Below are 15,035 nucleotides of genomic sequence, written 5' to 3'. Positions count from 1 at the left end.
CATGGCAGTGGAGGGACCCTTTTCATCTCTCCGTGGGGGGCGAACAGGGCAATGGCTGAGTAGATTATCTTTCCCTGCACCGTATAGGCAGAGCCCTACTTGGATCCGCCTTTGACGTTCGATACACGGGAGAGGAGCATGGCCCAACTGCATGGGCTCTGGAAGACTCGGATGGGATGACGGAATCATGGAAAGACAAGGTTCCGTGTGCCTGGGTGGCAGAGTTCTTCGGCGATGAGGTGGTCGATGGAGATGGACATAAGAATATATTTACTTAAATCCTGAAGGTCATCTCTACAGGCCAGCTCCGCCTGAAATTCCCTGTTGAGTCCTCTTCAGTAGACGGTAAGTAAAGCAGCCTCACTCCATCCACTCCCTGCAGCCATGGTGCGGAACTCGAGGGCATCCTCGGCAGCTGAATTGTGTCTTTGTTGAAGTTCTATGAGGAGGTCTTCTATAGGACGACCGGAAGGAGAATGATTGAATACCTCTTTGAAAAGGGTGTGGAAATGGGTCTCGAATCCGAGTTCTGTGCTGTTAGCAGTCCATATGGCGGTGGCCCAATCCATGGCTTTGCCTGTGAGTAAAGACAACAAAATCCACCCTGCTCTTGTCAGTGGCGAAGATAGTGGGGTTGTGCTCAATGTATTTGCTGCATTGCATCAGAAATCCCTGACATTTCCCAGGTGAACCGTCATATCTTCCGGGCATTGATATGAATGAAGGAGGGCTATGAGTTACGATACCTGGCATTGGAGGAGTAGGGATAGGTTGGCGGAGAAGATGGCAGATTTCCTCCATACGCTCCTCTTGCTGGGTTAGGCGCTGCTGTAGCTCCGCTGAATCCATTCCGTTTTTAAGCGAGGTATTCTGTAATGAATACTCAGGGAGAAAAAGGTGTAGATTCACGTGCAGACCGCGGCAGGTGTTTATTTCGCCTTCGCAGAAGGCAGGAATCATGGTCACAGGCAGGCAATGGTCTTACACAGGTAGGCAAACAGGCAGGTTAATCAAAACTAAAACTGAAGGCTATAACTGGTTCGCACAAACGAGCTAGGAAAAGGCTTGGTAGAGACAAAACGAACAATACCTCACAAAGACACAAACAGAATGAACTGAACTAAATGAGCTGAGAGACCAGGTGAACTAACTGACACAGGTGAAATCAATGAACAAAAATGAAAGACGGGGCTACGTTCAAGGACACAAAGATACAGGGCTACGTTCAAGGACACAAAGATACAGGGCTACGTTCAAGAACACAACGAAACAGAACACAAGGTTGACTTAGAAAATAAATACAGAACCTTACACTTTGAGCATACCCACTTTCTGCCACAGAATCCAAGATAGTTACAGTATATTTTAACAAGGAATGCATCCAAAACTAGGAAATAGAAGTTTGGTTAAGCAGGTTAGCCACCCTCAAGTCAGTAGCTAGGAGGGTCCTGGACAAAGACCGCGCCTGGACTGGGGCACGAAAATGGCAGGTCCTATTATGACCGGACTCAACCGGAGTGGGCGGAATCCAAAACCTCCCCAGTACCATCACACTAGGAAACAACAGAGGCTATGCTCCGTCCACTACTTAGTGACCCAGATCCACCTCCCTTAGCCCTCCCCACCCCACCCCACCCCTGATCCTGCACAGCAGCAAGCCAGCCAGCCTCAGTCCAGACCCCACGGACCCTTCGAACCGGACCCTCCAAACCGCCTTCACCCCTCCAAGAACCACCAGGGCCACCAGGTAGTCAGGAGGCACGGCAAGACCTGTGAACCTCCAAGAACCTACTCAACAACACAAACGACCCCCTAGAAGCCCTCGTCCTAATCTGTAATTAAATTATCAGACCTGGACCCCCCAATAACCCATCATCATGACCCTCACAACACACTCCGAACAGAAGGACCTTCCTCAGGCGGCTGTTCATGGTTGCCTCCCCACTAGGGAATCCATCTACAGACGGCACAAGCTACGTACAGAGAACTCCCCCTACATTGGCGCTCGCACTGAAGTCACCCACCAGCTGTTTGGGAGTGCTCCGTGGACAGGTGGGTGTGGGCCCTTTTTGCTCCCTCTGTGTTCCAGCGTCCAGCCTTATCGCCACACCGCTCCTCCTCCAACACCAGCCCAGACTGATGAACATACCCTCCATCACCCCCACCCTCTGATCCCTCTCCATCCATTTCCCCCTTTCTCCCATTACACTTATCCCTCTCACAAGAATCAGGAACCAGTCATCACCACACCAGAGGAAAGACCAAAGATCTAGACCTACGTGAGAAAGCCACAGGGGAGTACCATCACTTCCAGTTGTATCTGCTTGTCCTTCCTCCCCTCTACAGATCCAGCACCAGACCCAGTCACAGCAACAGGACACCGGCAGAGACACGGAAGAGGGACCAAACACCAGACCTTCACCCGTAGCGAGCGGACCACAGGGGAGTGCCACAATAGTCTAGGACTCCCTTGGGTGTCTGCTTGCTCCCCAGGTTGTATTTCCTCCCTTCTGCAGATCCAGTCCCAGCACCAACCCAGTCCCCGGTTTCCAGTGTCAGCCCAAGCATCAAACCACCAGACGAGGCATGGAGGAGGGACAAAATATCTTCAGCCAAGCAGCCCACAGGGAAACAGCCCACGGGGAAGTACCACCATTGACCTCTGGGTCTAAGGCTCCATTGTGTGTCTACTCGCTCCTCAGATTTTCCTTCTTCCCCTCTACAGATCCCGACCCAGCACCAGCCCCAGTTCCTGGTTACCGGTCCTGTTTTCCCCAGTCCCGGCACCACCCCCTTATATCCAACCCAGCCCAAACACTAACCCAGGTTTTCCTGGTCCCAGTCATAGCCCTAACACCAGCAACAACCCTGGACACAGCACCGACCTGCCACAACTACTACATCTATCCAGCAACTGCCAGCCCAGTCCCCACCACTTTCCCTCCCACAGCACAAAGACACTAACACACCGTCAACCACTCCTACAGACTGACTGACTGATTAACTAATTGATGGACTGATTATTGCTACCTGTTTTTTTTAATTGAATGCAGTTTTTTTAAATAACATTATTATTTAAACATCATAACACAGTGGTACCTATCCCAACATTGGGATATGCATAGACACTTGAGGAACTCATACGCTTGTGTAAGCCTTATTAAAGTTACAAAAGCGTCAGTACTCAATTGTGTTGACAATGCTGAATGACATTTATTCTCACGGGTCGACGAAAATAACAATCTGAATGCCACACGCCTACTAAGCCATGCCTCCAGTCTTCTGATCTGACCCGGTGGGTAATAGCCAGGGATGGGTTTAAATTACAAATTACAACTATAAAATACCCTAAAGACAATGTATCGAAATAAAATATATGATAACGGTTACAGAAACATCTTACTTGCTATGACTGTGATATGTTGTTTATCTACCTTGAATGCACTGTCACTCTGGATAAGAGCATCTGCTATATCAGGGTTTCTGCTAAATCCTGGGGCCCCCTGGGTGCATGTTTTGTGTTTTTTTGCCCTAGCTCTACACAGCTGATTCAAATAACCAACTCATCATCAATCTTTGATTATTTAAATCAGCGGTGTAGGCCTAGGACAAAAAACAAAACGTGCACCCAGGGGGGGCCCTCAGGATCGAGTTTGGGAAACCCTGTGCTAAATGGCCAAAATGTATATGTGAAAATGAGCAAATGCAAAGCACACTGGGTATTGTCATTAGACTTGTTTCGGGGCGGAACTCATTAGAATTTTACATTGGCATGCTTTGCAATTGTTTATTATTTACATATACATTTATATTTAGTTCATTTAGCAGACACTCTTATCAACACCATGGTCCGATCAGACTTCTAATACCAATTTAGGGTGAAAGGGGGCCACAAAATTGTGAACCACTATAAAGAAATGGTATAGAATTTTGAAAATACAAATTACAGCTTTCAAAAGTATCTTGTCACAAAATACATTGGAGTGTAGTTCAGCCCAGTGTAATGCAAAATACTCCGACGTAATTCAAATATGAATTTTAAATAAATGTAACAGAAATACTGCCCATCTGAACATAGCTCAATAACCCAACTAAGTGACCCAAGTGCTGGGTCAAAAATAACCTGACATGTGTTCTGCCCACTATTTACCCAGTGCTGGGTTGCTTTTTAAACCAGCAGTTTTTAGAGTGCAGGAGTCACGAGAGCCATTAGGAGTTGCTTAATGGTTGATTTGGTTCATTGTCCAGGAAATGTCACGTTGTGAGCGTGGAATCTGAGTTCTCAGGTCTTGTGTTTAAATGACGTTTTCAGAGCTCTCTCCGCATCCCATTGGAACTGCTAGGGTGTGATAATATGCTGAGGGAGGTAGAGAACATCTATTTAGGTCTACCTTGAGAAACCCTGTATTTTGTACAGTATGTTACCCTCGAGAGACAAAGAAACCCCTGTGTCGGTCACACCCGCAATGCAACCAATATCCAATATGGTTGCTAATATAACATGATCTGTTTTTCCATGGGAAAAGATAGAGGACTTGGAACAAGGACTTCAAAATTTGATCACATCTTGCTTGCTACAGGAATCTAGACTTATCAGCTTACTTTTACCAGAAGACAATACTTTGAGTCCAAAGTCGATAATACTGTACTTGGATGGAAAGAAAAATCCATGGGGCAAAATACACAGTAAAAAGAATCCATGTGAATTGATTCCTGCTTCTCAAAGTCCAAACAAATAGATCTGTCTAAACCTTTTGAACCTAAGCTCTCCTGTACTATAACCTGGAGTCACAAAAGCGATAAACAGGAGCTGTATGTTTCCATGAGAAGCTGTATGTTTCCATGAGAAGCTGTATGTTTCCATGAGAAGGACGGGGGGGGGGGCAGAGGGAGGAGGGACAGAGCAAGGAGAGGGGAGGACATGTCCAACGCTACAGAGGGGGCCAGTGGCGTGGGGACTGGCAGGCGGGGGGCTATTCTGGGCTGTGGCCTTTCTGGGGCCTGTATGTGCCCACAAGGGCGGGGACAAGGGTTGGAGAATACTGGAGGATGGGAGGGAGGGGATAGTGTGGATCATGCCATGAGAAGTGTCACGTCACCACAGACCCTTACCCTGCCTCCAGCCCCACCCTGGCCCCTTATCACTCCACCCAGGCACAGGACCCTTCTTGAGGCAGGCAGGCTGGGGCTCTGGGCAAATAGCATTCCTGGCTGTCCCAGCTCCCTCCTACAAGCGAAGGTTGTGGCTATTTTCAACCCCCACCCTGGCCCTTTCCACTGTGTGGACTCTATGTGCAACCTAAAGGCTATAACTGGGACTGGAGAGCACGTTCTCTACATGCACTCTTGTTAAGCAAAGGGATATCATATCACAACAAGCTGGCAGCGCTACTATCAACAGAGACCAACCAATAGCTAATGTGTGACTCCTACTGTATCTGTGCTCAGTGTGTCAGTGATTTGAAAGTCAGTGTGTTGTTTTGCCGTTTCCCGGGTTTTATGAGAAGAGGAAGGACAAAAACACTAAGCCAAGTGGGGAATGGAAAGACTAGGAGACCGTTAAGAAGCATGGGCAGGATTTGACATTTTGGTACTTTAACAGACGCTCTTATCCGGAGCGACTTACGGTCATTATTACAGACATGTAGAGACATGTAGAAAGCTGACAGTTTGACTTACAGGAAGAGGAGTATGCCAGTGTTGGCCATGGCATAAGCCAGTCCCAGGATTCCACTGCCCATGATAGCATTCCCCAGGTTGAACACAGACATGCCGAAAGACGTCTTTCCCTCAAACTAATCAAAACAAATACAACAATCTCAGATTTAGTTAATTCAATAATAATGTATAGCTGAAAAGTTCAGATTTTCTTACATTTCAAAATTTGTGTTCTTGTCAAGTGCAATGTGACAAGCCGAATGTGTCATTAGCAAAGTGTCTGCTTCCCAAATGGCACCCCACATTGACACCCTATTCTCTACCCAGCTAGCACATCATTTTCTGATAACCATATGTTTCTTAGAGCTTGGTGTGAGTGTGGTTGTCCTATGGTTATTTTACATACAACTTTTCAAGAACGTTTTGGGATTGGTGCAGGATAGTTGCTTGGCCTTGGAACATTCTCAGCACATTTAAGGAACTTGACAAAAATAACGTTATTGATCTTGGTATTTCATTACTTTAACAGAACTATTACTAAACGTTCAAACATGGATACATTTAATTACATTTGGGTAATGTTCTAGGAACGCACTCCAACTGGTTTTGACATTGGGAATATTCTCTAATAGTTCAGAGAACGTTAAGAAACAACATTCTCCTGTGGGAATTTCAGTACTTTAGCATAACGTTTTCTGCAGGAATACTCATGGCTCCATCTAAAGTCATGTTCTCAGAACCTGCCCCGCCCCTTTCCACGGGGCGGGGCAGCAGGTAGCCTAGTGGTTCGAGTGTTGGACTAGTAACTGAAAGGTTGCTAGATCGAATCCCCGAGCTGACAAGGTAGAAATCTGGCATTCTGCCCCTGAACAAGGCAGTTAGCCCACTGTTCCTGGGCCGTCATTGAAAATAAGAATTTCTTCTTAGCTGACTTGCCTAGTTAAATAAAGGTAATAAAAATGTGAAAACACAAGAAAACATTAGTAATGTGCAAATAACGTTCTAAGAATGTTATTGAAAAAAATATATATTCCGTTCTCAGCTTCAACAAAACTATCTATCCTTGATCTTGTGAGTTCAGGTATGTTAGCCTCGCCCACTAATTGGCCACACCTAATGTTAATGAATGCTTGTTTGCTTTGACATGGGGTCTGTTTGAATAGACTAAAATGAACAGTTGTGTACAAGTTTAAAAAAACATGGTATGCTAGTTCCATCCTGGTGTTACAGTGGACTAATTCCATGGATAGACATCAGAATATAGGTTTGAATCTTACTGATGCCGTGCCACAAAAAAAAATGAATGTGTTTGAATGACTAATGCCTAAGCAAATTAATTTACATGTGTCCTATCTGTGCTTGGAGTTCAAGAATGTTGAAATCATTTTCTGTTTTACTGGTCAGGAAACGTATTGCTTCGTTCCCAGAACCAAAGGGAAACCAAAAAGTTACGTTCCCACAACTTCGAAGGAACCAAATGTGCTAGCTGGGTACACTCTTAGAAAAAAAGAGTTCCAAAAGGATTCTTTGTCTGTCCCCATAGGAGAACCTTTTTGGGTTCAGGTAGAACCCTTTTGGTTTCCATGTACAACCCTCTGTAGAACGGGTACTACATGGAACCAAAAAGGGTTCTTCAAAGGGTTATCCTATGGGCACAGACAAATTTAAAGAGTAATTTTCATAGAAAATAAATAAATATTAATAATCGAAAACCAGATGTTTTAGGCTTAGTTTTAGCGAAACATGTCAATTCTAGTCTTAATTTTTACAGTTTGTTGCAAAAGTGATATATTTGGTATTTTAGTAGTTAATCTAGCTCTTTTTTGGCCCTAGCGCATTTGTATTCAACTCTTGCCCAAAGAGGTCCGGAGTCTGCTGGTTTTCTGTACCTGATAATTAATTGCACCCACCTGGTGTCCCAGGTCTAAATCAGTCCCTGAGTAGAGGGAAACAATGAAAAAAAGCAGTGCAACTGCCTTTGAGGTCCTGAGTTGAGTTTGAGGACCCTAGCGGTTCAACTCTACCATTGACATCACCTTGAGAAGGTGCCTCTACGTCATCCCAAGGGAGGAATTCGGTATGAAATACACTCCCTTCTAGATGTGCTGGGCGGTACCACTGTAGGCTCATTTACACTACCTCAGGGCTTACTAAAAAAGCCAGTGACAGTGCTCCTCATTTGGCAATGGTCTTGGTAAGTGGAGTGTGGCCAATATATTGGTCATGATGCTTCCTTGACTTGACCACTGACGTTAAACAAAATTAAAAAGGCAGAAAGGCACATTTCTGCATATGTTTTTTGCTTACAGTTTCATGCACATCTATGTGCTTTAACAAAGAAAAAAAAAGACATGTAGGCTATGAGCGACATCCATCATAACAAGAAATAGATGACAATTGTGGCCATGTCAACTTGTCCTATGGGCTAGACATAGGGAATAGGGTGCCATTTGGGAAACAGCCCAGTGAGTAATATTTCAGTTGTGGCGATAGTAAAGTCAGTCACACTCACGTCTGTGAAGCGCATGGGCTTCGTCCCATCTCCGTTGGGCAGAAACTCCTCACTCTCCAGGATGCCATCGGGATCATCAAACCTGGGCGAAACAGAAAAGGACATTACAATTGATAGTCCCTAAAAACCGGCACCTTAAAATGAGGGACTCAAGCTACACAGATAGAAGGGAGTTTATTGTCAAAACAGTGGCAAGGTGCTTCACTGAAAAGATTGTAACAATGTTACATAGTCAGTGAGCCTACTAGATAAGAGATTGTGTCTGTGTGACTGTATATCTGAAGTATAAACATACCTGGCATTTTGAGTACCATTTCTGTGTGGCAAACAAAGGATCCAAGGGCGACGATGGGACAAAAACAAGGCAAACATGCACTTAGGAAATCAGTTATATTGTCTGTTCAGACGTCATTCACGGCGTATAAACGCTTCATCCTCATTGCTGATGTCATACACATGTCATAGCAAGGAGGACTGGGCGAGCAAAGCACAATTTGCATGGCGGAAATAGAAACAGGGTTTTAAGAGTTCTGTCTGTAAAATGATGTCTGTATTAGAGGGTAAGTCACCCGCTTTTGGATAGAATCATGTGGATGAATATCAGGGTTGAAATTAGAATGTCAGTTCATATCCAGAATTGATTGAATTGAAAAGGAATTGACCCCAAAACCTTGATGAACAACAGGCTACTGTATTTTTTTTAAAAACACAGATGACATTTACAGACTGTTAAATGGGCTTTGGTTTCCATACTGGCAGGTAAATGACGACAACACGTGACACGTTCACAGTTTAACCCAACACGGCACAAAACCCATTACTCTCTCCAGTCTATGGGCCGGGCACAACAGCGGGCTAAATGCCACCGCCCTTATGCAATAACAATATCAAAGCATCAGTTCAAAAACAATTGGAATGAAATTCATTGTATCGCATTGTATTGTTTCTGTGGTGTAGAGGCACAAAGACAATCAGGTGAGTGTATAGAACGTTTCAGATGCTTATCAGACAGATATGCAAAGCCTTGATTCTGATTAGCTGTGGCTGTTTCGCAATACAATTATGTGACAACGATGTACATGTACAGCAAAAAGAAACTCACGTGTCTAATTCCTCTGGCATGGTCTTCATAGGCACATACTTGTCATCTCCTAGGTTGTGACCTTTCCCATTGGTCGAGCATCCCAAGATGCTCATCTCTGATTGTGCCGGCTCCATACTCTAGTCAGCAGTTATCCCAGAAGTCTGTTTGGCTCGTGTGGTGTCTGTTCACTGGGTGTGGTCCTCTCAGTCTGCTCCCTCAGATACTGTATCTAGAGGAGAGAGACGGAACGTATTTCATTGACACAGATCCCATAGCTACTCTTCTGTCTGTCTTTCTACTGGATACGACCATTTGGGGACACTTGTGTATGTTAATACTGCATTTCTGTAAATACATCCAACTGAATTCCACAATACACCCGAACAGCGAGTCTCTCTCTCTGCTAATGACTATTTGGCTACTCTTATTTACACAGTAAACCTTTCACTTCAACACCCAAGATATGACCTGTTTCAAACACTTCCTGCATACATTGGCTGTGTTTACACAGGAAGCCCATTTCTCAGCTGCCCTTACAAATATTTGCGTTGGTACTTTTATTTATACCATGGTACTATTATGGTACTTTCACATATAGCATGGTATAGTCTGAATCATGGACATGTACCATGGTTTTAGTCTTGAAGTATGATGGTAGTACCATGGTACTGCCATTGTACCTAAATATTACCATGGTATTGCATTTATACCATGCAAAGATCTGAATCATGGAAATGTACCATGTTTTTAGCTTTAAAGTATGATGGTACTTCCATGAACCTATATAATAGGTATTGCATCATTTATACCATGGTATAGATGTGGATCATGGAAATATCATAGCTTTAACCTGCATTCTACATTATTGTTTAATTTATTTTTAATTGAACCTTTATTTAACTAGACAAGTCAGTTAAGAACAAATTATTATTTACAATGATGGCCTGCCCCAGCCAAACCCTAACCCGGACGATGCTGGGCTAATTGTGCACCGCCCTTTGGGACTCCCAATCACGGCCGGTTGTGATGCAGCCTGGAATCAAACCAGGGTCTGTAGTGACACCTCTAGCACTGAGATGCAGTGCCTTAGACCGCTGGGCCACCCGGTAGCCCATGGTAATGCACAACTATGATAAATGGTACCAAAAAATATATTTTATGGTACAACAACCTGCCCGCTTGACCCTATCCCCTCCTCTCTTCTCCAGACCATCTCCGGTGACCTTCTCCCTTACCTCACCTCGCTCATCAACTCATCCCTGACCGCTGGCTACGTCCCTCCCGTCTTCAAGAGAGCGAGAGTTGCACCCCTTCTGAAAAAACCTACACTCGATCCCTCCGATGTCAACAACTACAGACCAGTATCCCTTCTTTCTTTTCTCTCCAAAACTCTTGAACGTGCCGTCCTTGGCCAGCTCTCCCGCTATCTCTCTCAGAATGACCTTCTTGATCCAAATCAGTCAGGTTTCAAGACTAGTCATTCAACTGAGACTGCTCTTCTCTGTATCACGGAGGCGCTCCGCACTGCTAAAGCTAACTCTCTCTCCTCTGCTCTCATCCTTCTAGACCTATCGGCTGCCTTCGATACTGTGAACCATCAGATCCTCCTCTCCACCCTCTCCGAGTTGGGCATCTCCGGCGCGGCCCACGCTTGGATTGCGTCCTACCTGACAGGTCGCTCCTACCAGGTGGCGTGGCGAGAATCCGTCTCCTCACCACGTGCTCTCACCACTGGTGTCCCCCAGGGCTCTGTTCTAGGCCCTCTCCTATTCTCGCTATACACCAAGTCACTTGGCTCTGTCATAACCTCACATGGTCTCTCCTATCATTGCTATGCAGACGACACACAATTAATCTTCTCCTTTCCCCTTCTGACGACCAGGTGGCGAATCGCATCTCTGCATGTCTGGCAGACATATCAGTGTGGATGACGGATCATCACCTCAAGCTGAACCTCGGCAAGACGGAGCTGCTCTTCCTCCCGGGGAAGGACTGCCCGTTCCATGATCTCGCCATCACGGTTGACAACTCCATTGTGTCCTCGTCCCAGAGCGCTAAGAACCTTGGCGTGATCCTGGACAACACCCTGTCGTTCTCAAATAACATCAAGGCGGTGGCCCGTTCCTGTAGGTTCATGCTCTACAACATCCGCAGAGTACGACCCTGCCTCACACAGGAAGCGGCGCAGGTCCTAATCCAGGCACTTGTCATCTCCCGTCTGGATTACTGCAACTCGCTGTTGGCTGGGCTCCCTGCCTGTGCCATTAAACCCCTACAACTCATCCAGAACGCCGCAGCCCGTCTGGTGTTCAACCTTCCCAAGTTCTCTCACGTCACCCCGCTCCTCCGCTCTCTCCACTGGCTTCCAGTTGAAGCTCGCATCCGCTACAAGACCATGGTGCTTGCCTACGGAGCTGTGAGGGGAACGGCACCTCAGTACCTCCAGGCTCTGATCAGGCCCTACACCCAAACAAGGGCACTGCGTTCATCCACCTCTGGCCTGCTCGCCTCCCTACCACTGAGGAAGTACAGTTCCCGCTCAGCCCAGTCAAAACTGTTCGCTGCTCTGGCCCCCCAATGGTGGAACAAACTCCCTCACGACGCCAGGACAGCGGAGTCAATCACCACCTTCCGGAGACACCTGAAACCCCACCTCTTTAAGGAATACCTAGGATAGGATAAAGTAATCCTTCTCACCCCCCTTAAAATACCTAGATGCACTATTGTAAAGTGGCTGTTCCACTGGATGTCATAAGGTGAAAGCACCAATTTGTAAGTCGCTCTGGATAAGAGCGTCTGCTAAATGACTTAAATGTAAATGTAATGGTACCATCTTTATTCATTGTGGTTACCATGGTACAATGGCAGTATAATGCATTAAATAAATAAACCCACCAAGGTCAAAAGAGGTTGGTTGGTATTATACTGATGCATTTATATACCAGCATAGGCACGTCTCTGATAAGAGGCATTAGGCTGCCACTAGTTTGTCTTTAACATCAATGAAAAAGGGAATAGTTGCTGTCAAAAAAGGGGTAATACTTACTGTATTAATAGTCTTGTTTTTTGCTCATGTTTGGGGTCCCTGTATTGCCAACCAGAAATGTGTGAGAATGTGAAATATACAGTATGGTAGCCTAACCTTTGCAAGCCTATGCTTTTCTACCGATTTAAGTATTTTGGTTTTTGTCCTCAGATGGAAGGAATAAATACGGTAGTATGAACTTTCTTATCAAAATAATGTGCAGAACACATTACAGACATTACATAATCGTTCTTGACCCAGTTTCACACGGGCTATTTTGGCACTGTGTTTATGGGACTAACACTGAAAAGTCAGTGCTAACCCTGCTCTGGAGCAGGGCCAGCTAGCCCTGAGCTAAGGATGGTGCTAGCTTACTTTAGAATGTGTAAGTATGAACACTCGCTTAGGAGGCTCTTAGCCCTGGACTAATGTACAGTGTGAACACCCCTAAGGAGTCATTTGAACGAGAGACAACTGAAAACTGAAGAGAGAAGCACCAGACAAAACTATTATTTTAAACCTTATCTTCACAGTGAGCGAGTTATAAAGCATAGGATATGAAACACCAAGTTAAGCAGAGTGATAATATATTATTGTAATTTTTTCTATGATGTTTTGATAGTTTAATGAATTTATAAGAATCCGTTAGCATAGAAGCTAACGTCAGCTAACGTTAGCTCCAGTCAAGCTAGCCTCTCGTAGTCATGGCGACAGAGTACTCCAACAAAAGTTCACACAGAGAGTGTAAACAAAGGGAAACATTGTAACTTGCTGTTGTGAGGTATGGCATGTTAAAAAAACATGAGCTGGTACACACCCAGAAACATTAGTTTGTGTGGAGGTGCTGACTAACTGCGGATAAAACATAAACTATCAAAATAAAGAAAGTCGCACACTCCTTATATAAACTCCCAGCAATTTAATGGGTATTTACCAACATTTCGGCATCACTGTGCCTTCCTCAGGGTAATGTCATGAATACTTGAACCAGGTTATGTAGACAAACAGTGTAATTAGTGCAACCAATGTCAAAAGTGAGGGGTGTGTCATAATGATTAAGTTAATTAAAATGAATTAGTGAAACGATAAAAAAAAAAATAAGAATAGTTTATGGCATATTAAATATATTACGCTTGTCACGTCCTGACCATAGATTTCTTATTTTCTATGGTAGAGTAGGTCAGGGCGTGACTGGGGGGTTAGTCTAGTTAATTATTTCTATGTGGGGTTCTAGGTTTGTTTTTCTATGTTGGTGATTGTGTATGATTCCCAATTAGAGGCAGCTGGTAGTCGTTGTCTCTAATTGGGGATCATATTTAAGTAGCTGTTTTTCCCACCTGTGTTTATGGGATATTGTTTTGAGTAAGTGCACGTAGCATCGCTGTTGTCACGGTTCGTTGTTAGTTTATTGTTTATTTGTTTTTGTCTTTGCTTAGTTTCACGTTCTATTAAATAATGTGGAACTCAACATCCGCTGCGCCATGGTCCGACATTTATTCTAGCGAACGAGACAGAATATCCCATCACAACAGGACCAAGCAGCGTGCCCAGGAGGAGAGGGATACATGGACTTGGGAGGAGATTCTGGATGGGAAGGGATCCTGGACTTGGGAAGAAATCCTGGCAGGACAGGTTCTCCTAAGCAAGGAGAGAATGGAGAACAGCGACGACGCCGGGGGTCGCGGCCACAAGGAAAGCCCAAAAGACAGCCCCCCCAAAAATTGGGAGGGGGCACACGGGGTGGTCGGCGGAGCCAAGGTGTGAACCAGTGACAACATGGGAGGGGGTAGAGAGGTGGTCGGTCGACCCAGGGAGAGTGCCAGAACCCGCCTGGGAATCAATAGAATAGTTTGAGGGATTACCGGGGAGTGGAGATGGCGAGGGGTATGCGGCAACGCAGGAGTTTGGAGGAGCGTGTTACCAGTCCGCTGCAATCTGTGCCGGTCCCACGCATCAGGCCTCCAGTGCGCCTCGCCAGTCCGGTACGTCCTGTGCCTGCTCCTCGCACTCGCCCAGATGTACGCCTCCACAGCCCAGTACGTCCTATGCTAGCTCCTCGCACTCGCCATGCGAAGTGTGTCATCGTTCCGGTACAATTTGTGCCGGCTCTACGCACCAGGTCTCCAGTGCGCCTCCACAGCACAGTGCGTCCTGTGCTAGCTCCTTGCACATGCCGTGCGAGGTGTGTCATCGAACCAGTACCATTGATGCAGGTTATACGCACCAGGTCTCCGGTGTGCCTTCACAGCCCAGTATGTCCTGTTCCTTCTCCCCGCCCTCGCCCTGAAGTGCGTGTCACCAGTCCGGAGCCGCCTGTACCAGCCCCATGCATCAGGCCTCCAGTGCACCTCCCCAGTCCAGTACATCCTGTGCCTGCTCCTCGTGCTCGCCCTGAGGTGCGTGTCACCAGTCCGGTACCACCAGTGCCGGCCCCACGCACCACGCTTCCTGCGACGATCCCCAGTCCAAATAAAGATTTGTTCATAAAAAGGGCCCGAGATCAAAGCATTTCAATTTTAGAATTGTATACGAGTAGCCTAGTCAGTTAAGGAGAGAGAGAGCCAACTGAAAACTGTATTGATGAGAGAAGCACCAGTTAAACTAATTATTTTAAACCTTATCTTCAAAGGTGTCAGACTCCTTTTACTATTTTCACCATACCCTATACGGTTCCCAAGGATTAAGAGGGTACGCTACACTAATAGACCATGTGTGTTGTTGTTTTTCACTATGAGCTAAAGGGGTTTAAGAGGGTA

The 15,035-nt window shown here is 45.7% G+C and overlaps 1 protein-coding gene across 4 annotated transcripts in view; it reads right to left on the bottom strand.

Annotated features, from left to right (window-relative positions):
* The window catches only part of LOC115136143 (sodium-coupled neutral amino acid transporter 3-like), a 71,109-nt gene that overhangs the window by 28,419 nt on the left and 27,655 nt on the right, over nucleotides 1–15,035 (bottom strand). For 2 of the 4 annotated variants that reach the window (XM_065026864.1, XM_029671642.2), the window contains exons 2-5: nucleotides 9,273–9,483; nucleotides 8,466–8,486; nucleotides 8,171–8,252; nucleotides 5,680–5,795 (exon numbers count right to left, since the gene is read on the bottom strand). In XM_065026864.1, coding sequence (XP_064882936.1) covers nucleotides 5,680–5,795; nucleotides 8,171–8,252; nucleotides 8,466–8,486; nucleotides 9,273–9,388 — 335 coding nt within the window. In that variant the 5' untranslated portion in view covers nucleotides 9,389–9,483. Of the gene's footprint in view, nucleotides 1–2,279; nucleotides 2,723–5,679; nucleotides 5,796–8,170; nucleotides 8,253–8,465; nucleotides 8,487–9,272; nucleotides 9,484–15,035 lie in introns of those variants that run through there. The other 2 variants (XM_029671651.2, XM_065026875.1) reach the window with 2 other exon arrangements.

This window comes from Oncorhynchus nerka, linkage group LG2 (assembly GCF_034236695.1).
Source record: "Oncorhynchus nerka isolate Pitt River linkage group LG2, Oner_Uvic_2.0, whole genome shotgun sequence".
Classification (NCBI taxonomy): domain Eukaryota; kingdom Metazoa; phylum Chordata; class Actinopteri; order Salmoniformes; family Salmonidae; genus Oncorhynchus; species Oncorhynchus nerka.
Note: the sequence above shows the minus strand (reverse complement) of the source record. Positions and strands in the feature narration are given on the sequence as shown.